At 40.8% G+C, this 23,202-nt stretch overlaps 1 protein-coding gene across 1 annotated transcript; it reads left to right on the top strand.

The window, feature by feature from the left end:
• Positions 1 to 512: 512 nt before the first annotated feature.
• On the top strand, positions 513 to 21,789 carry clstn3 (calsyntenin 3). Its single transcript, XM_078252604.1, has 18 exons — positions 513 to 579; positions 3,463 to 3,585; positions 5,161 to 5,371; positions 5,564 to 5,772; positions 6,851 to 7,000; positions 7,442 to 7,627; positions 7,719 to 8,006; positions 9,044 to 9,156; positions 10,711 to 10,870; positions 11,629 to 11,688; positions 11,839 to 11,987; positions 13,510 to 13,658; positions 16,418 to 16,644; positions 16,770 to 16,931; positions 17,600 to 17,745; positions 17,927 to 18,062; positions 19,379 to 19,563; positions 19,655 to 21,789. Exons 1-18 carry the CDS (start codon positions 513 to 515, stop codon positions 19,802 to 19,804), a joined length of 2,871 nt encoding a protein of 956 aa, XP_078108730.1. The 3' UTR covers positions 19,805 to 21,789.
• The last annotated feature ends 1,413 nt before the right edge of the window (positions 21,790 to 23,202 follow it).

Genomic DNA, 23,202 nt, shown 5'->3' with positions numbered 1-23,202 from the left:
AAAACCCTCAAGGACTCATTTTTCAGTTGTGGCCACAAGACAGCAGCTGCATTTTTTTTTAAAAACCTAACAAACCATAATTAAAACATGGGAAAATACCCACACAGCCACACAAAACCTATTATAGTGACACACACATACATATCCTACCTACAGTAGGTTACACACTTACAACCAGGTATGTGCTTTATAGGCTATTATTGGCTCTGCAAGTCTGATTTTGAGGTAGAAGCAGAAACAAGGATGAATTATTGGTGACTCAATATACAGCATTATAATGAGTTCATCATTTAGGGTCTCTCTTGGGCCTCAAAGGTTATATGCATGATACTAGAGTTGTGTTTTATTGCACAAACACAGCATCTGATAGGCCTGATCTGCCTCTCTCTCTCTCTGTCTTGTTACTGTACCTGTCTCTTCCTGTGCTGATCAGTTGTTGATGCATGTACTGTATTCCTCACCCCACCCTGTTGCCCCCTCCACCTTTCCTTTCCTATCCTTTCCTCCCTCAGATGGACAGAATGAATTTTCTCTCCTTCTTCCTCCTTTGCTTGACTTCGGTTGCCAATAGCAACAAAGGTCAGTTCCTCATCATTTTGACTGTTAATTGTGAAGTGTTGAGATGATGGTTGACATCGCCATGGGAGCACGCAGACCTGTCAAGGTGCAGGGCAGGACCATGGCTGTTATGCCCTGAAATGCTCCCGATGACTTTATTGCTCTCCCTCATGAGTGTATTAATTAGATATCTGTTTCCTCATCACATAAACAGACACATACATACGTACATGTATACATTTTGTGTTTCGTGACCCAGAGTGCATGTGCCTGTTTTGCCGGTGCTGCGACTCTGAGATGAAGATGATACATCTGTTTCCTCCTCTGTAGAAGATTTATCATCCTGGATAAACATGACTCTGATTCAACATCATTGTTCCAATGATTATCATGCTGGAGAAAGGCGAATGAAACATACAGCGTGGAGGGAGAATGTCAGAGAAGGAGGTGGTAGAGGAGAGTGATGCAGGGAAGACGAGGAGATTGAAGGAGAGATGGAGTGTCAGAGAAACACAGAGAGAGAGAGAGAGAGTGGGGAGAAAGAGAGACGAGGGGAAATGTTAGGAGAGACGGAGGAGAAGGAGCTGTGACAGGAGAGGACGTGGCCGAGAAGACGCAGGCTGATAAGGAGAGAGGAGGAGGAAGAAGAGGAGGTGGTGGTACGTGAGATCAGGTGACTTGAGGGAAAACGAAAAGCGCAAGATACCGGTATTTGTGTGTGTGTGTATGTGTGTGTGTGTGTGTGTGTGTGTGTGTGAGAGAGAGAGAGAGAGAGAGAGAGAGAGAGAGAGAGAGAGCGAAAGCGAGGAGGGAGACAGACGAGGAGGGGTGGTTGACTGTCACAGGGCGATAGAGTGACAGAGAGAGGAAGAGTGCCAGGAGAGACAGGGAGAGATGGAATGGGATGCCTCTCAATCTGTAATCCCGGATGTAATCCACAGGCCTGATGCTCAGATTAATGCTATAGCAGAGCAGAGCAGAGCAGAGGAGGGAAGGGGGGGGAGAGGGAGGAGATCAACTGAGGGCGGGAGATAAATGACCAAAAAAGAGATATGGCAGAGGACTGTGAAAATAGAGGAGGAGGAGGAGGAGGAGGAGGAGGAGGAGGAGATGGTGTCAGGCTAGACCTTGAGAGGAGAGGAGGAATGACTTTGATTAGGGTTGAACCTCAATACTTTTTTGGTACCACAAGTTTAGTCATATTTGCTTATTCAGTGATCAGATATTTTCTTATGTAAATCATGATTTTTGCCAATTTTAAACTATTTAATTCTGGTACAGCTGCTTTTGTTTGAACACAACAATCAAGAATTGTAGCTTGTTTTGTGTTTTTGTACAAACAAAACTGTGGTGGACGAGGTACTGAAGTAAAAGGGTCTAGGGCTGCAACTAACAATTATTTTCATCGTTGATTAATCTGTCGATTATTTTCTCTCTCCATTAAACACGGCAAGCCGAAGCAAGGCAGCTTTATTTATATAGCACATTTTAGCAACAAGGCAATTCAAAGTGCTTTACATCAAACATTTAAGAGCAATTTAAGGCAATTAAAAACACGAATTGTGAAAATATTGTGAAATATAGTTACAGTTTTCTAGAGCCCATCTAATGTCTTCAAATTGCTGGTTTTGTACGACCAACAGCACAAAAACCCAGAGATGTTCTTTTTATTATCACATGAGATGAAGAAAAGCAGCAAATCCTCTCAACTGAAAACCAGCAACATGGGAATGTTGGTTATTTTCGCTTGAAACATTGACCGGCTTGATTAATCATCTAATAAATTCAGCTCTATAAGTTGCAATAATTCAATGTAAAAATACCCAATTATAAGTAAAGGTATGGCAAAATTGGCTTAAAGAGCAACTTAGCACCCCATTTTAGCTTGAACTAATTCTCATTAGACAGCAGAATGGCCTCTTTCAGAGTGGTAAGTTACATTATTAGATTATTATTAGTGATGTGTTACTTTGTAAACAACATAATCAATATTGCAGCTAGTTGAGGTAATTTGAACCAGTAGCTATATCTGTCCAAAAAATGTCATGGAATAAAAAGAACAATATTTCCCTCTGAAATGTAGTGGAGTAGGTATATATATATAGGTATATATATATATATATATATATATATATATATATAGGTATATATATATATATATATATATATATATTGTATCCAGGTATACAATAACATAAATTGGTACCTAAGTGATGTACCTCCAAATTGTACTTAAATACAGTACAGCATTTTCCTCTGTTGACTCTCCTCTCACAGACGAGACGGCACAATTGGTTCCAGACCGATTTTCTGCAAAATTCACTGTGAAGACAACAAAGCAATTGCTAAACACAAGTCTTGTGCTTTTGTCTGATTTCTCTGTGCTGGGGTGTAAAATCGTCATCCTTCTGGCTCATTAACTTGCCCTTTGATCACTCAGCGCAGAACATTCAGCACAAAGATGAATAATTAATTCCCAATTAAAGGTTAAATTCACAGTAATCCTCGGGCATTTGATTTGGACCCGGCTGTTTTTTCCGCACATTATTGTGCAGCGCCTGTGGCAGGCCTGTTTGGCTGATTGATATGAGCAATATACCTCTCTGTGTGTGATAAGGTGAAATCTTAATGTCTTTTATTATACTGCCAACCAGCGAGGGGTGTGAAGAGTGGTGCTTGACGTGAACAAGAGAAGGTCTGTATAGAGAAAAGACGAAAAGGAGAAATCTGTGAGAGTGAATGTGATAAAACTATGTCCTTGTGGTCCCACATACATTGTGTATTTTTCCACTCATGCTCACCATGTCCTTGCCCATAATGGAGTGTTAAAAATAGACATGTTGGTTCTTTCTAATTGCTCCATTTAACCCAAAGCCTCTTTGGTCTCTTCTCTGTGCCGTTCAGCCAATAAGCACAAGCCATGGATCGAGACAGAATACCAGGGGATTGTCATGGAGAACGACAACACCGTGCTGCTCAATCCCCCTCTCTTTGCCCTGGACAAAGATGCTCCACTACACTACGCTGGTAACACCAACCGCACGAAACAGCATGGGAGAACATAGGATGAAAGAGCTGGCAAAGAAAAATGCCCCAAAATATTGCATTTTTACAACATTTACAGATCTGGCTGCTGTGAAAAATAGGTCAATTCAAGTGCTCGCACAGCCAATTTGAAAACCACATCACCAGGCCAAATTGAAAATGATCTCACCAGGCCTTGCTTGGGTTTTAATAGTAAACACAACGCTGATTTTTATAGAGAGAAGTTTCAGACTGCCATTTCCAGACTGCCATTTCCAGCCATATTTCCCAATAGACCAGTCTAAATATTAAAAGCAATATATTCAGTTACAGAGTCCTCTATTTTTAGACCCTCATAGTGTAATTCAACCCTTCATTGCAGGAGCAGCAGTCAGCAGTGCTCTTGCCTTTGCAGCCTGATGAAATAAGGTTATCGTGTTTGCACTCCTGGAAATAACCGTGTTCAGTCAAATTATTAACAGCTCGACTAGAATTACTCCAGTGCTTCCTAGAATTTATTGGGCTTGTGTCAAGAAGGAAGAGAAAATTAGCTGTTTGAGCAAGAAACCTTTCCTACCTTCAACTTTTGTCAGCCAGTGAACATCAGCTGCTATATTAAGGATTTTATTTTGAGTCTCAGCAGCAATCTGTTTTATTCTATTCTTATAATGATTGTATAAGATAAAGGGCTGCTAAAAGGAATCCTTCAGATATCTGTCAGCACTTATTATATGGTGAAAAGATCCAGATGATGTGACTTTAAAACTACTGAATATTAGGATAAATTATCACACTTAGTTCAATAATGATACATATTTTATCAATGCCTGTTACCTCTCTCATAGTAGCTCACTTCTGATTGGTCCTTATTAATACGTATGGCCACTTAGATTGTGGACATTTGAACTAGACTGTCGGCTGATTGATTGATTGAATTTCTGGTTATATGTACCTTGTTGCTGTAGCTGTTATAATAATGATAATAATAATAATAATAACCTTTATTTGTATAGCACGTTTCTTATCAGAATTACAATCTGCAGAAGAAATTGGGGGGGGGGGGGACATAACAACATAACACAAATGATTGGGACAATAAAAAGAAGATGTGACAGGGCACAGAAAGACTACTAAATAAAGAAATGAGTTTTCAGTAGAGATTTAAAGGAATCGCTGAGGTAGCAAGATTACTTTTAAGAGGAAGGTTGTTCCAAAGTTTCGCGGGGCACTGACAGTAAATACATCTCCTTTGTTTGGAGTCTAGACTGCAGAGTTTTGTTGCATGATCTAAGGTTGAGTGCAGGTATGTAAGAACACACAAATGTATGCTGGAACCAGACCTGAAGTGCTTTAAAAGTAATGAGTAAAACCTAAAAACCTAAATTCTAAAATCAAATGAAAGCCAATACAAAGAGGGTAAATTAGGAGTTAAATAATCTCTTTTATTTGTTCTTCTTAAGAGTTAAAGTTGCAGCATTCTCTATCAAATGTGAGCAGTCTTTGCCACACAAATGATAAAAAAAAATACTTTTGCACTATACTGATACAATGAGTTATTTTCCTCCCTCCCTCTCCCAGGTGAAATCTGTGGCTTCCGGGTTCATAATGGCCCCTCGGGTTCAGGCTCGGTCCAGTTTGAAGCGGTGGTTCTGGACCGTTCCACTGGAGAGGGCCTGGTCCGGTCCAAGGAGCCGCTGGACTGCGAGAGCCAGCGGGAGCACAGCTTCACCATCCAGGCCTACGACTGCGGAGAGGGACCTGATGGAGTCAACAGCAAGAAATCCCACAAGTAAGTCCACTATCTCCTCCCAATTTAAACAGAAGATATTGAAATGTTTTTTTTGCCAATAATTACAGTCATGATCTGAGGTTCCTTGGACTGTGCACTGCAAACACTATCCAGCCATTTCTGCTTCCTGTTGTTACAATATTCCATCTCTCTCCCTGCTTGTGTTTTGCTTCTCACTCCTTCTTCCCTCAGGGCCACCGTGCATGTTCGAGTTAACGACGTCAATGAGTTCTCCCCTGTGTTCGTTGAGCGTCGCTACGAGGCGTCAGTCCCAGAAGGGCGTCTGTTTGACCGAATCGTGCGTGTGGAGGCTCTGGATGCCGACTGCTCCCCGCAGTACAGCCAGATCTGCTTCTATGACATCATCACTCCTAATGTGCCCTTCGCTATCGACAACGATGGTGAGATATGCTTTATCTTGTAGCAGTAAATCAGCGTGTGTCGGACTCACAGACCTATTCATGTTTGTCTGTCTGTGCTACAGAAATACAATATCCCCACCAGTCAATGTATTATTATCCTCATATGCTGTCTGCTACATCTGCTTTGTGTGGCCTTGGTTGCAAAAAGAATCACTTTATTCAATATTCAGTATTCAACTCCTAAACACCTCCGGATGCCTTCATACATGAAAAACGCCCAACCAGCCGCCGCTGGGATATTGATGTCTGCATAGCAACAGCGAAACACACTGCAGGTATATTTCTACAGGTAGAAACCGGGCTGACTATTGTTCTGTTTCTGCATAAACATGGCAGCAGCTGTTCAGTTGAATATAGTATCATTGTTTTAGTTCCTGGCTGCTCGTAGATTCCCTAAATTCTCTGTTGTAATTGTATCCATTGACTGGTTGGAGGCAGATCAATTGTAATGTGACACAGCAGCTGAGGAGGGCCTTGTTTTAGTATGACTCTGCAGAATCGTCCTGGACTTGGACGGCTTTTACAGAGGCACAGCTTCTTTGTTTTTTGGATCAGACTGGTACAGAGACCTTTTGTTCCAACCTTGTTCAGATGCTGTGGGCTTTTCATTGTCTATTTAGTTTTTTTCCTCACTTTGTCTTTTCTGTTCCTACCACTATCTCTTTCCTCCCACTGTTTCTCCTCTTGCCATGTCACACCATCTTCTGTCTTACCTGTTGTCTGTCAGCTGGCATGGTGAGCGCTGGCAGCTTATCGCAGTTATTTGCTGTTGTCTTTATCTGTATAAACAGAAAAACCCTTCACTTTTTATTCTGTGCAATTTATCTTACCCTTTCTCTTCCTATTCCTGGATATAGTACGCTACGCAGAATAGTGGCTCTGTTATTGTCTACACGTCCAGTGATGGAAGCTTTATCAATGAGCTTTCATTTGTGCTGGGCTTTCACGTATGCAAGCTTGTTGTTGATGACAAACCTTGCTATTTCTGTTTCCCTTTTATTCTTGTGTTTCATCATTTCATTTCCTGTGTTTCTTTGTCTCCCTCTTCGTGTCCTAGGAAACATTAAGAACACAGAGCCGTTGGATTCCAAGCGCCAGCGGGTTCACACCTTCTGGGTGACTGCCTTTGACTGTGGAAAGAACCGTGCTCAGGCTGATACCCAGGTTGTCGTCACGGTCAAGCCGTCCTGCAAACCCGGCTGGATCGGTAATCAATGTCACAGATCGCTCTCCTTCTGTCCCGATTATCACGCTTGGATAACTCTCACGAGGTGTCAGAGATGTGTTTTAGTTGTTTAATCTGTTGCAACTATCACTTTTAGTTGTAATGTGCGTGGGCTGCTGCTTTGATGATTCACCTTTGCATGATTATATCAAGAGCTGAGTTTAAAAGAGGTAGTCCTGAACCTAAGTAATATCAAGGGATGGCAAATAATTACATTTTCTCTGGATTGCCTGACATGACATTCCTTCAACAGGATGAGCACAGTTTATTGAGACAGTGCAGTACAATTTAAATACAACAGGTGTACTAACTGTGGGCTTTTGGAGCCTTAGTGCATATGTTATTTAATCCATCTTTAACTTTTTGAATCCAAATGTTGAGATTCAGGTTGTGATTTTACATTTCCACATGTGATATTTTCAGGATGGACCAAGCGTGTAGAGTACACACCTGGGTCAGGTAGCATCCCCCTGTTCCCCAGCCTGCATTTGGAGACCTGTGAGGAGACTGTGTGGAACATCCAGGCCACCGTAGAGCTCCAGACCGGCCACATCGGGAAGGGCTGCGACCGAGACAGCTACTCTGACAGATCTGTGCGACGGCTGTGTGGTGAGTTCTGGTCTACGCCTCAAAACGTGTCAATATTTAGAGAGCAGGAACCTTTTTTTCTAAATATCCTCTCTCTCTTTTTCCTCATCAGGTGCTGTCAGGGGTGAGGTAGACCTCCTCCCACCTCCATCTCCTGCTGCCAACTGGACCTCAGCTCTGCCCACTCTCCCCTCCTCTGATTCATCTCTGGTCTTCTCCTTTAACGGATCCAACCACGTCGCTGTGGTGCCGGATTCGGTTGTCTCGGCATTGTCGGGTGACCACTTCACCCTACAGCTGTGGATGCGAAGGGGCGGCGCCAACATCCAGCCTGCGACCACTCAGACCAGAGGAAGTCGCAAGGATGAAGAGACTATTGTGTGCAGCACTGTCAAGAACGGTGCGTTATATTGTGGAGTCGTGGGTTTTGAGAGAAATGTAAGGAGAAGTGAGCTAAAGTGGGAAATTTGGTAAGGAAAACCTCAGATATCAAACCCCCTGAAGGTTAAATACCCAGAACCGCAGAGAAAAAAAAATGTAAAGCTGTTTATAGCTTCAACAGCTACTATCAAGGTGCTCTTGAGAGAGACACTTAACCCCCGGCTGCTCCACTTGAGCAGCCAAGTGGACAGCAGCAGAAGAACAGTAAACACTGTAATTGTGCCAGGCAGAATATTTTGTGTTTCGTGTAAATATTTTCAACTTTATGACTTTGTAGGGGCAGCACTAAAAAGCACCATGTTCAGCAAACCTTCCCTCGGGTTAAAACAGCAATAAAATTCACAAGTAAGAAAGATAAAACAGAGATTAAAATCTGTATTAAAGTGCTCATATTATGCTCATTTTTAGGTTCATAATTGTATTTAGAGGTTATATCAGTATAGGTTTATGTGGTTTAATTTTCAAATACACCATATTTTTGCTGTACTGCACATTGCTGCAGCTCCTCTTTTCACCCTGTGTGTTGAGCTCTCTGTTTTAGCTACAGAGTGAGACATCTCACTTCTGTTCCATCTTCGTTGGGAGTCGCACATGCGCAGTAGCTAGGTAAGGACCCAGTCAGAAGCAGAGTATGAGGGCGTGCCATGCTAGCAGCTAGGCGAGCATTATAACGTGTGTTACAAAGTGACGCACGTTCGTCACGGAAGTAAAGGGCTGGACTACAATAGAGCTGTTTGGAGCAGTTTGTGAACAGTGTTTTCTGTTGGAGATGGTTAGTCCCTTTGGGGTGGACTTTGGGCTTTTTCACTTTGTAAACCTATAACATGCACAAAAAAAGATATATATCACAATAAAGGAAAGGGAAAAAGCATAATATGAGCACTTTAAACTCATTGTACATTTCTCTGAAGAAATTCCTGGGGATATTAAGACAGTTTGACAAGACCACACTGACCCACAAATTATTTTCTGCTCTACTGCTCTCCTGCTCTACAGATGATTCCTTCTCCCACTATTCCCTCTCTGTCCATGGCTGCCGCCTCTCTCTCTTCTACTGGCCCGACGTCTCAGCTGCACGGCCGGTCAAGTTCTTGTGGAAACTGGAGCAGGTACTGGGGGAACTGCAACACTTAGCTTTGATGTTCTTCTGTACCTTGTACTAAATGGAGGAAATGCAATCGTTAGTTTGTCTGTATAATGCCAAACATCTGGCCCAGATATACAAAAGATTCACCTTTCGGTAATACATACATATATATATATATATACATGTATATATCAAAAAGAACACAGACTACTCCTATGTACTTTCAAATTACATATTTATGTGGAAAATTTTCACACGAACTGTATGCCAAAAAGAACTGCTACAAACCAAAAGTTTAAGGACACTAGCAAACTAATTTTCTATATCAGTCAGACAGCACATTAGGAGGTAAAGGGGTTTGTTTTGACTGCAGCCACTGGTCCCAGACAGATTGGAGCAGCATGGATTAAAGGATGCTGAGCTGATACAGAGAAGATTTGTCAAATCCCTCTGTCTGAAACCACAATATCTTATTACCCCGGTCTTTCTTTACTGCCCCTCTGTCTGTATAATTCCCTTGTCTTTCTTCTTTTTATTCCTTCTGATGTCACTCTATCTGAAGAGAAAGCTAAAACAAATGTGTACAGGAATTTACGTAGATGAAATATTCACCAGTGGTGGAATGTAAAGTAATTTTACGGCATTTATAAGGGAGCTATGTTTACATGTTACTTTTCAGATTTTATATAAGGAACGGTTCAGTGGTTCAGTGGGTAGAGCAGGCGCACATATATTTAGAGGTCTATGCCTCGACGCAGAGGTCCAGGGTTCGACTCCGACCTGTGACGATTTCCTGCATGTCTTCCCCCTCTCTTTCCCCTTTCTGACCTGTCCTGTCCATTAAAGGCAGAAAAGCCCAAAAAATAATCTAAAAAAAGAAACATGATCAGTTTAAAAATACAATACATTTTCAAAGGATGAACCAGTGGCTACAATCCCTTTTGGAAGTGACCCCTTACAATAAAAACATTATCTAGTTAGGCCCCTTTGTCTTGTGTAGATCAACTGTTCAAGATAAAATGATCCAATAATTCACAAAAAAATAAAAAATTAATGAAAAGTCCTAAAAAGGAAAAGCATATTTATGTGACAGAGCTTTGTTTTTTTCTTATTTTCCACCCCCATTATCTCACCACCCTTCAGATTTATCTTATGACCCTTTGGACGGGAGCTGACCCTTTGGTTGGGAAACAACTGGACTAAACTACCTAACTGTATATAAAGTACTTAAAACTAGCTCCTCGGCCAGCTACATCAATAACAACATTAGCAATACTGTAATATATAATGATATATCAGCCCCACTGCCATTTTTCTGTGGAACAAGTACTTTTACTTTTGATACTTTACGTACATTTTAATGCAAATACCTCTGCACTTTTACGTAGAATTCAAAATGCAGGACTTTTACTTGCAACTATATATTTTTTACATTGTTGTATTGGTACTTTTACTTAAGTAAAAATATCTGAATACATACTTAATACCGCCACTGATATCCACAAACCAGTAAATGTCCTTCACCCTGCAAGACATTTATTTCTTTGTTCAGGCTCATGTTAACTCTGTCCAACAGGTGTGTGACAGTGAGTGGCATCATCTTTCACTCAGCGTCCAGTTCCCCTCGGTGACCCTGTATGTCGATGGTGTGACCTTCGACCCCGCCCTCATTCATGACAACGGAGCCATCCCCAACCCTGCCCCCCGCCAGAGGATGTTTATCGGCGCCTGCTGGGGTAACACACTGAAATCTATACTCAGCGAATCCACAACAGACATATATTTTATTACAGCTTAATGATGGATTCTGACAGAAATGTATTCAAGTAGAGAGCGAGCAATCCTGTTTTTTTTTCTTTTTGCATAAATGCTATGAGCATCATTTGTGCAGTTTGCCTTCCTCTTTTGCATTCCTCCGTCAATGAAATGTCATCCAAACCATACATCACCAAAGATAGCAGGTTGCCATTTCTGGCATGAGCACCGGCAACTCACAAACCCTCGTCAGGCTTCTTCAGACAATCTGTCGAGCCATTTTGTCTTGCGCCATTCAGTCCCTCATTTCACTTATTTATAATTGTGTTGATGCATTTAGTCTTTTAGGGCTAATAATATAACTGACTGATTAATTATTCAAGGCAGCAGTGAAGTACACACACACACACACACACACACACACACACACACACACATACGCACGCGCACACACTCACACATTCACAGTGTTATACTCTCATCCACAGTGGAAGTTGCTCTTCTGCCTGCGTGGCAGCAGCTGCTGCTGGATAATGAGGAGATGGTGCATTTCTATTTCAATTTTCTTGCTTGCATTTTCTTCCTTGTGTTATTTCGTTTTTATTTTTCATCCTTCTTCTTCCAACCTCTGGCCCTTTCAGTCTTCCTCTCACTTTCTTTTCATAACTGACTACCTTCAAGTCAGAGTGCCTTACTGTTTTCTATTCCCCTTTGTGCCCCTCGCCGGTTTCCCCCACAGAGCCTGAAGAGAAGCAGAAGGAAATACTAAACAACACCATCCCAGAGGGTAAAGACTCAGGTGACCAACCTGTTTTCACTTTGTTGTCAACATAAGGGTGCACAGTCTGTCATTTTGCTGTGTCATTGTTGGTGTATTATTTATGTGCATATTAGAATATAAATGTGGTGTTATAATACGTATTCATACTGGACTTTCTCTGGTCTTTAGTGAAGTATGTGGGTGGTTACCATGGCCTGTTGTCGGGGGTGACGGTGCGTCCCGGCAGCGTGGAACCTCACAGTGTGGTGGAGTGTCTGTACGCCTGCAGGGAGGGTCTGGACTTCGGAGACCTGGAGACTCTGGGCTCTGGCATGAAGGTAACCCCTCAGAGAACCGTAGACCGCCATGTTATAATGAGAGAAAGAGAGGATGCTCAGAGAGTCCCTGACATCTTTCATCCCCATTAGTACAATTTACACTCTTCTCCAGTACACCATGTTTTATTCACCAATCCAGCCATCTTGCCTTCATCCGGGCTGTGATTGTCCAGTCGTATGACTTATTGACCACCATAGATGCTAAGTATAGAAAATAGCATTACTGTCATCTCTCATCTAGAATATTATTTATAAAATACTGTATTTGGTCTTTGGGGATGAATACATTTACAAGAGAAATATAAATATTTTTCAGTCATTTTTTAGACTACAAAATCTGAATTGATATTCTTTTGTAAAAGCAAGACATTGTTAAAGCAGAATATCAGAGCAATTAACATTCTGTTATTAAACCTGTCAGTATTTTCTCCCTACCTTGCCATTCACCTCAACACAATCACTTTTTTGCCATCTTTTTTATTAAGACCAAGAAAAGGGTAAGATGTGCTAAGTTAAGCGTCCCCTGATGACAGAGCGTAGGCCTATGTGCTGGGGGAGGGGCACATTTAACCCCTATGGATAACTAATTTCAAAGTCAGCCTTTGGTTGAGTATTTTATGCATATGAGGTATTTATAATCTTTAAAATTTTGTATACTAAGTAAATAACAGATTTGCCAGAAGAGAATATATAATCTAATGTTGCCTCCAATTTGTATTCAGTATCCTCTTTCTGTGCACATGTATTTGTTTTCCTACTTGCTGTTTATGAGTTAAAGATGAAAGAATATAGGATCACAAACGTTCAAGTCTGAACAGGAAGAATTATTACAGCAAGCAAAACCTAAAGACTTCAAAAATAGTTTCTAACCTCCCCTGTGGTGGTTTGTTGTGTTTGAGATAGTCTATATCCTTGACGTTCCACTTCCGGGATTGCTCCATTGCTGCCGGAAAATCTGCCGGATTTCACTCATTTAGGCCGGATATCCGTTGCCTTGGGCTTTCTTTGTGTTGGCATTTTAAACTCCGGTTGATATATGAGGACTATGGTTAACCTTTTCTCAGATCTCTGCAGGGTAAATCCAGACAGCTAGCTAGACTATCTGTCCAATCTGAGATGTCTGTTGCATGACTAAAACAACTTTTAAACATACACGTTCCACCAAAACAAGTTCCTTCCGAGCCTATTTTGCAGTGCACCGCGGCTTTTCTCCGGTGCTTAACACCGCCCAAGACAATTCTGAGTGGTTTAAGGAAATGCCAATAAACCAGAGCACGTTTTCCTCCCATCCCCGAATGCTATGTGGAGTAGCCAGACCCTCCTCCAACGCGCGTTGGAGGAGGGTCTTATACTTTATTTCCTCTGATATCTCTTTAAAGATACCTGTATTGAATTAGATTCAAGAAGATTAACCTTCCCAAAGCTCCCCTTTGTAAAATGTCCAATTTCCTCGGTTTTCTGTAGTTTTCTTATGTTAACTATTAGGAACTTAGATTTTCAAGTGTCTCTTTTGGTTATGCAGGTTCATGTGAACCCCAGCCAGTCAGTGTTGGTGCTGGAGGGAGACGACATCGAGAGTTTTAACCGTGCAGTGCAGCAGGTCACCTACAGAAACTCTCTGCGCTTCGCCACCCCTGGAGTCCGACCCCTCAAACTTACAACCTCGCTCAGGTACAAAAACACACATACACACACGCAAGCATCCGCCCACCCACCCACGCACACATGCACGCACACATGCACGCACACATGCACGCACACATGCACGCACACAGCTCTTTTTTTATTATTGTAGATGGACGAGGCGATGGATGAGGCAGAAATACTTATTTCATCACTGTAACAGCAGTAGACTGAAAGCAAAAGCATTCCCCAATATGTAATAGTAGAAGAAGAGGCAGGCTGAACTAAAGAGACACCACAAATCTAAATGATCACACTGAAAATCTCTGAACATCACGAATGGTAAGGATATGATGTGAAATGAAATTATTTCTTCTGTGGCAGTCGAAAAGTGTGACTCTCTAGACTCTGCTTGACTCCTTTAACATTGAACTTATCAAACATGAACCTTGCCTCAGCTGTGATAAGGACTGGTGTGGCAGGAAAGAGATGATTATAGAGGGATTACGTTAAAGCAAGAGATAGCAAGGAATATCTTATCTCTTTGTTCATTCAGCCACCAAGTAACTTTTTGCTTTGACGGAATATACTGGAGATAGATTAATACTGCCTGGTTTTAACTGTGTTTGTTGAGGAATTCACTTAAAAAAAACTGTTTTAGTGAATTCCTGTCATCATCAAGTTACTCACTTCTTTTACCGTTTTGTTTTCTGTATTCTTGAACACTTATTGAGAAATAATTAGCATCTTTCTAACTTGAAAGTGGTTAACATTTTAAGATTTACATTAAAGTATTGCATGATTAAAATAAATTCTATCCCTAATGTTGCCACACAGACTGACAGCACAAGACTGTATTCCTGGTTCAGCGCGCATCACACTGAATCACCTGGCCGTGAAAATAAAAAGCACACACACTCTGTTTTCGGGTCAGTGCTCAACCGTGCTTAACAACTGAAAACTGGCTCTCTGGTTTAGCAGTCACTTTTAGATGATAAAATATTAATTCACCTCGGGAAGTACAGTCCAATGCACATATTATGTGGTATATTGTGTATTTATATTAAAAAACTAACTGCCTGCTGACAAATCAGATCTCATCAAACTCTCAGGCTGTGCAGATATTCTTATTACTGTCTTTTTGGACTGTTGATTTTGTCGTATGATTCCAAGGTTACCAGGCCACAAATCAGTGCTGGAGGTTTTGTTTTTAAGATTCCAACGATTCAAGGTCACTGGCAGAATTGTTTTTCCACTTGGTTTCTGCTCTAGTGTACCAGAGGTTTTTTTCCCTTCAGCTTGTTTTATTGCGTGTGTGAAGATTAGACTGATTTGAGGCCAGGAGTTACCCAGATGGCTGAACAGCAGGCCCTTCTGGAGAGGCCGATAGAAGCAGCTGCTCACTCGGATAGTGGAAATGTAACACACACACACACACTCTGCTTAATCCCCTTTCAAATGTGATGCTGAATTATAGTGCAGATGAATAAATATATGTAAGCAGCCTGTCATCAATCTGATTTGCTCTCCCTTTCTGGCAAGAAAATTAAATTTATAACAGCAGAGCTACTGTGGTTTGACATATTTTCAGACCAAAGTTACTACTGTCATGGTGGAATTAGGTAACTGGATTGAGAAAACATTGTACTGGATTTAGACCTTTTTTCTCCAGAGTCGCCAACTTGCCTAACATATGTTGCTAATTTGAAAGCAACACAAAGAGTCTCCAGCCGTGCTAGCGGTGCTTTAAGTTTAATGCTAAAATAAGCATGCTAACATGCTCAAAGTGATGACGATAGCCTACTGATGTTTAGCAGGTATAATGTTTACCTGCCTACCTACCTTAACCATCTTAGTTGAACTTGTGAGCATGCTAACATTTACTAATAAGCACTAAACACAAAGCTGAGGCTAATGGGAATGTCATTAGTTCTGTAGGGTGTTTAGTCAATTTCAAAAAATTACAATTTTAACCTGATGATGGCGCTATATGGAAAGGTAAAGGGTAACTGTGCCAATTTTACACATCAAAGTATGTTTACAGGTCTTTTGGGAGTACTAAAAAAAGTTGTATAAAGTCTTTAGTGGCTTCATAGGGAACTGTGCAAAGTCTGATACATGGAATGAAAAATAAAAATAATCTGGGGGTGTTGAGTTAGAAAAAAAGTGATCTTACCAGACCTTTATGTAACCCGCTTCTTATTTCTGCTTGAGGCTAGCGGCTCAAGGCTACATTAACTGCTACTTGCGTAACACAATTGAATTTTAGACTGAAGGGTGGTTGAGTTGCATTGTAGGTAATGTAGTTCCAAGGTTTTGACAAGGAAGAGGAATGCACAGAATAAAAACTACAATATCTCCGGTTCTGCTGCATTGACTTCGATACTTTTTTGTCAGTAGTGAATCTGACAATGTTATAGGAGTGCAATGCTAAATTGCTGCAGTAATCTTTTAAGGGATCACCAAAGCTGTTATAATACACCCTTCGGGGGGCTTTAATGCACTGCACTGCACTGCACTGCAAAACAAATATGTCAACTTCAAGGTGGCGTCAGAGAAAAATTCAGGGTCTCACCAAAATCAGTAGGATTTATCATCTGGGCACCATGAATATTTGTACAACATTTCATGGCAACCCATCCTATAGTTGCAGAAATATTTCAGTTTGGACCAAAGTGGTGCATGGACCAACTAACAGACACATCCCTAGAGCCATGTCACCAGCGTGGCAAAAAAAAAAAAAAAAAAACTATTTTCGTCTCCTTTCATTCTCTGACAACATATACTTCCTTTCTCCCTGATGCCAGATGTTTCAACGAGGAGAGCTGCCTGTCCCTCAAGCAGCTGGAAGGATACCTGGTGGTTCTCCAGCCTGACGCCCCTCAGATCTCTCTGTCTGGGGTCGGCCCTCATCTGGCTCGTCCTGCCCCTGAGTTTGAGGGTCCCCGTGGTGTCCCCCTTTTCCCCGAGCTCCGGATCGTCTGTTCCTTGTCTCATGCAGTCAACACGGCTGCACAGGGGATGGAGGGTGGAGGTGAGGTTTAGCACACAGCCCGGATTTTCCACTTGTCTAAGTCTCTGTATATGGAAATGAGTTGAAGAGAATATCTCTGGTCTGCATGCTTTGTTTCTTAAATTGGGGTATTGATCCTCTCTTAGCTCTGATGTCTGACGCTGTGGCTCACACTTTGGATGGCTGTGAGGTCCAACCACTGGGGGAGGAGCTAAACCCAGAGAGGGAGGAGCTTCTGGTGGACATGGATGTTGTGCGTGAGAGGGGGCTGGAAATCATCAATACTACTGCCTATATTGCCATCACAGGTGCGGTACATAAACACATTCAGCACATTTTATGACTGTAAACTGTCTTTTGTCTTCAACTAGAACAAAAAGCATCATTGACATTAAAAATATCTCTCTCTGGCCAAGATTACAAATAAACAACATATAATTACATACCACAAAATATGTCAGGAAATAAGAATTAAATAGTCTTTGTTTTTTTGTGTCTTTCATATGTAAATTAGCTAAAGTATTTCTCTATAACATGAAATATTCATCACTAAATGAGCAACAAAAAGTTTAACTGTGTTTAAGAACAGACAGAAGCAAACAGCCCAATAACTATCATCACATTTTGATTAAAATAGCTAAATCCTGCACAAAACAGTGAGAAAGAAAACACAAACTACAAAAAATCTTTAATTTGAAATAAACAGAACTGTCTAAACTCTTGCATAACATGTTAAAATGTTCATATAAGACCCCAGATCTCATAGTAAGATTGATTTAGAAAATAGGTTTTCAGGGCTTTTAAAACTTCTACACTCAGTTCTTTGAAATTCAATACAAGGTAATCCATCTGATACAGTCACCCCCAGCTGTCAATAAGAAGCTGCAGACTGGTTTTCTCTCCTCCTCCTTCTCTCTGCAGTTATTGTCTCAGTATTGACTCCCTGTCCTCTTTTTTTGTTCTGCACTCCCTCCAGGTGCCGAATCCATCTCTGTGTACGAGGACGTCCTTCGCTCGGTCCGCTACCGACTGGCCAAAGGCTCAGCCCGCTTCGAGAGGCGGTTCCGCCTGTCCTGCTCTGAGATGAATGGCAGATACACCAGCAATGAGTTGACTCTGGAGGTGAGAAGAAACATCACTCACAAACAAACATCTCTGGCACCGACATGAAGATAATTGTCCTTTAGACATGAGCATCAAAGTTCAGTTCACACCTTTGGGAAAAGTATTTGTATGAAAGCTAGAAAATGGTCCTTAGATTATTTAGTTATTTTTTTCTCTGTTTCTCTCCTTCTTCCTTCAGGTGAACTTCCTCCACTCACTGGACAGTCTGTACCACCCATCCCACCTGCTAGCCTCCCAGCAGCAGTTTCTCCATCCGTCCCACCACGCTGGAGAGCTGAGTGGACACACTCTGCCCAATCCTCACCGCAACTCAGGTGACATTTCCCATTCATCAGCTTTTCTTATCCTGTCCTGAACCTTTCTAGAACAGATGTCACAAAGTGCTTTACAATAAAAGACAAAAGGAACATATAAAATGCAGAATATAAAAGTGATGGAGAGCCCTGGTTGCCTAATGGTTGGGGCACATACCACAAGGCTGCAGCATCCAAAGTTATTATTAATTATTAATTACCAGTTGTGGGTCCCCGTTTTTGTTTATCACATGTGCACGTGTGCGCACACGCGGGTGGCATAACACACTGTCCTACCAATGGTGTCACACTATTCCTCTGATCAATAGGTGGCGGTAACATGCCAACAAATGCTGCAATGCACCAGCAAAGACAGGGAAGAAAAAGAAGACTGCAACAAAAAAGGCTTTGCGTTTAGTTCATACGTTTGTTATACCTCAAGGATACACACAATGAGTTTTGATAAGTAACACTGAATTCAAACATAACTTTTGTTTATTTACAAGAAAACTCCACAAGGCCACTTTCATTTCAAAGACAAGAGAAGTGTAAGGTTTAGGAGCCACAGCCTCAAAGGCACAATCGTCTTTAGTTTTAAGCCTGGAGCGAGGAGCAACCCACAAACCCTAATCAAAAGACCCAAGAGACCCAAGAGACCTACTGGGGATAAAGGGGTGCAGCAGAACTCTAATGCAGGCAGGTGCCTGACCATGCAGAGCTCTAAAATTAATCCCAAGACTGGAGCCAGTGTAAGTGAGCAGGGTGGGGCACTGTGTTATGGTCTGATGCACCTCTGCTGTTTTATTTATGCCGTAACTACAGCGACACAGCAGTCAGGTTTAATCATGTTGCCCACACAGTCTAACACCCCAGCAAATGTATGATTTAAATTTAATTTTTTAAATTTGCCTTTAAGGAGATGGTTAGTTTGGATAACTGCTATTTTTCACACTTTCATACCCAGAGTTGGTATGTGGCTTCTTATGAACTACTAAACTTTCCATAATTAAGTCAACAATTTTGTTGTACAGTTTGAACTTCCCATGGAGATGAAAAAAAGGCATTCATGAGATTGCACGCTGTGGATATGAAGGGAAATTTAATAATGTATTTCACAAAACCAGAAATGTCCTTTAAATTACTTCCCTGCCATGATTATGACACTCAACACCTTACCCATTTGTTCATGCTGAAGATGTAAATCCTTAAAAAATTGATCACAAATATAGTTTTAACTCAAACAGGACTAAATAGTGCATTTGTTGGAGTGTAGGAAGTGTTTATGATAATAAGCCAGTGTTATTTTATCACACATAACCTTCACTTTTTTCCCTTAGTGGTGCCAGGAGCAGCCACCGTCATCATAATGGTGTGTGTGGGTTTCCTGGTTGTCATGGTGATCCTCGGTGTTTTCCGAATTCGCTCCATCCATCGCCGTGGTGAGGATTCCAGGGGCGGGGCTAAGGAGGGTAGCAGCCAATGGGACGACTCTGCTCTCACCATAATCGTCAACCCCATGGAGGTAAAAACCAGATAAGTTATTGATGTGATCGTAATAAATGACCACACCTGTCGAGCTCCTGTGCTCATGCACACATCGCTCTTTCCCACAGTCCTATGAGTCTCGTATGGGCATCTCTGCTGACACGGAGGGGGAGGGGGAGGAGGAGGAGGAGGTAGCAGAGTCACCTGAAGACGCCAGCGACGACCAGCGAATCATCATCAAAAAGGAGGGGAGGGACGGCAACGCCCGGCGCTACTGAGCCACATGTGTCTCTGCACCAGTTCTCATGGAAACCACAAACAGGCTCACCAGTCACACACTACAACACTTTTAATATCAACAACTGCTGACACTACTAGTATAAGGAATGTATGCTTACAAACACTACGCACAACACAGTCACTGTAATACTTTTGACACTCAACGCCATATGTGACCTACAGCCAACAACGGGCAGTTGTTCACCACCTAAATGTTCAATGGCACAATGTATACATTTAATGTAATTTAACCGCCTGAGCAAACCCCACGAAAATCTTATGTGGTGCACCAGTTCTAAATCACAAGATGGTAGTCTGTCTGTATAGTGAAATACCGGTTGAATGAGACTGCTTTTGTTTAAAAAAAAAAAGAAGAAAAAAAGATTGTATTCTATCTTTTGTTATTGAACACAGAATGAAAATGAATGAAGTCTTTACAAAATGAAAACGGGAACAAACCGCAAAATGCAGGCCTTGAATAGATCTGTAGGCAAAGACACGAGCCTTGATCTCGACATGTCTCTGCACTCCCTTATTTGACTTGACTCGAGAAGTCTGTGCACAAGCTCTTTTCTCCCTCTTTGCATCCTCTCTCGACACATTCCTCGACCACCGTTAACCGCAGAGTAAAGACAGTGAGGTCAGACATTACGGTTACTCAACAACTTATTCATAAAAACTAAAAACCACTACGCTTGCAGGTATTTTTCTGTTGGTATTGTGACTACTTTAGTGCTTCAGCTCTCAACTATATTTCATGTGGGGCTGAAGATTTGAGGACTATCAACCATACCCCGCACCCGTTACACAAGTTGGTACTTATGCAATACCCAGACGCAGAGTAAAAGCTTCTAAGTGTTGAGTCAGGAGTCTTTGCAAAGTTTAGCTTGTGCTGCTAAATGACAAAACATCACCATCTAGAGTAAACCTGGTGTACCCTGACCTTTGACCCCCTCTCACAGTGACCGCTGGAATGTCTCTAGATGACTCTCACTGCAGTCTGTACACTGCTCTTACATTAACTGCAAGACGTCGCATACAATCACACACACACACACACACACACACACACACACACACACACACACACACACACACACACACACACACATACAGTAGACTCCATAATGCTACCCCTGCTGTTTCCAGAATGTCAGCTCAGCTTGGGCAGTTTTGATTGTATTGATTGTAATGAAATTCCTGTACATACAGTACAATGATGAATATTATGATATTATTGTTATTACTATTATTATTTCAGCCACTCTTTTCTTTTTCTGCGTATTTCGAGAGGGAGCAGATTATGATTTACTTTTTCCCATTTGAGTTATCACTTTTACAGCATCAGAAAACTGTATAATAATAATAATAATAATAATAATAATAATAATAATAATAATAATAATAATAGTAGTAGTAGTGATACGGATGATAATCCCCGGCTTGATGAGTGTCTCTTAATTTGTGTGTAATGTTGTAATTTAAGAACTTGTCAATATCTGAATCACAGAAAAAGGAGGGCACATTGTTGTGATAATTAGATACGTCTCACTCATTTCATTTTTTACACTTCCAGGTAATTTTTTCACATTTCAAAACTGAACCACATAATTATTTTCTATTGCACTCCATCCAATATATTTGGTTCAATGAATGTACAACTGTGTGCTTCTCCTCACCTCCCTCTGCCTCCCTGTCTTTTCCCCGCACCTCTCCCTCCCTCTCCCTCTGTGTCTCTTGCTGTCTGTCTGTGTAGCCTATCAATGTGCAGTGCTAAACCTGTCAGTAAATAAAGCCTGTCGTTTTTGAGTGTGATGTTAAGAAGGAATAAACATTGCATTGATTAATAACTTATATTATTACTATGTTACTATTGGAACATTACCTGTAATTATTGATACAATGATGACATGGATTATGCTGACTAATTGTTATTGAGAACTGTCAGAAAACATTACAAAATTCATAATAAAAACACTATATGACGTCTCCAAGAGAGAGCTTTCTTGTTAGAGTAGGTACTAAAATAACACCATAATATTGTAAAACACTAGTTTAAAAGTGAGGTCATATATGAAAAATGACCTGGAAGAAACACATATTTCTTTTAAATGTACAATATGTTATTATTAATATAATCTTTTCTGATGATTAGACTTTTATCCAATTTCATACAAATGTCACACAACACTACAACCACACTGTTATTACAACATACATATACTTACAGTATATGGAGTACCACACTACCATACATACAGTGTTGGAATGCAATTAAAAACATAAAAAAAGTACTGCACATATAAAATAGTTAAAACATGAGCATGTTTTACACCTCCACCAGCTAAATAATAACAAGCCTATATTAGAATATATAATCAGTGGTGGAAGTAGTATTCAGATCCTTAAGTAAAAGTAACAGTAGATACTACATTATAAAAACACTCCTTGACAAGTAAAACTGCATTCACAAAATGTACTTCATTCAATGAAAGCACAAAAGTAGTAGCAATAGTATATACTTAAAGTATCAAAAGTAAAAGCACTCATTGTGCAGAATGGTCTATAGGAGGCACTACTATAATTGATTATCGATGCACATAGTAAGTAGCATTATAATCAATGAATCAATCAAATTGTATTTAAAGTGTAAAATCACCATTGAACATGGTCTCAGTGCACTTTACAATTGAAGGAACACATAAATAACAGACAGCAACAAAACAACTGAACAGCAGTTAATCAGTAATAATAAACAATACAAAACCAGCAACATAAGAGAATAAGTGAAAAAGGTTTGTTTGTGAAGGACACAGAAAGGATGGTGTGTTATGGTTGGCTGTATTATAATGAGTAGAGGTGGGTTTTTCAATCTAGATTTAAAAATGTGAACTGAGTGAGCTTCTCCAGCATAGTGGGAGGCACATAGCAATATATTGTTTTGTTTTTTCTATGGGGAGGCCATTCCAAAGATGAGGAGGTGAAGCTAATTTGAACAACTTCATATAGGCTACTGTTGGGCATCTTTGTTTATAACATTGCATCATATTTCATAAGATAAATATATGTTTTAGGGAAAATGTCTAACCTGTAAAGTAGTTTCATGTAAAGTACTTATAATGCCTTAAAAGTACATTTCGTTACTTCCACCTTTTTGATTGGGTAAACATTTTCATGCATGACTTTTACTTGTAATTGATTATTTTTTACATTTTACTGCAAATAGTATTTCTGGATAATTTTGTTTTTGTAGCTAGCAACCAATCCAAATTTTATGGACTTTGATCTCCTGCGCAATGTGTATTTTACGTAAAACCTTTACGTTTTACCAGAGAGGGTTTATTATAAAGGATCTGTAGGTTCTCTTTTTCCCTCAAGCCCCCGCCTATATGTCAAG

This window comes from Sander vitreus, chromosome 6 (genome assembly GCF_031162955.1).
Source record: "Sander vitreus isolate 19-12246 chromosome 6, sanVit1, whole genome shotgun sequence".
In the NCBI taxonomy this organism is placed as follows: Eukaryota; Metazoa; Chordata; class Actinopteri; order Perciformes; family Percidae; genus Sander; species Sander vitreus.
The sequence above is the reverse complement of the archived record's forward strand: the minus strand, read 5'-3'. Positions and strand labels throughout refer to the sequence as shown.

Coding starts and splice junctions, on each gene's coding strand:
- clstn3 (XM_078252604.1), top strand. CDS start 513: ATGGACAGAATGAATTTTCTCTCCTTCTTCCTCCTTTGCTTGACTTCG. Junction 5,773..6,850: donor CTTCGCTATCGACAACGATG/GTGAGATATGCT, acceptor TTCGTGTCCTAG/GAAACATTAAGAACACAGAG. Junction 19,564..19,654: donor TAATCGTCAACCCCATGGAG/GTAAAAACCAGA, acceptor TCTTTCCCACAG/TCCTATGAGTCTCGTATGGG.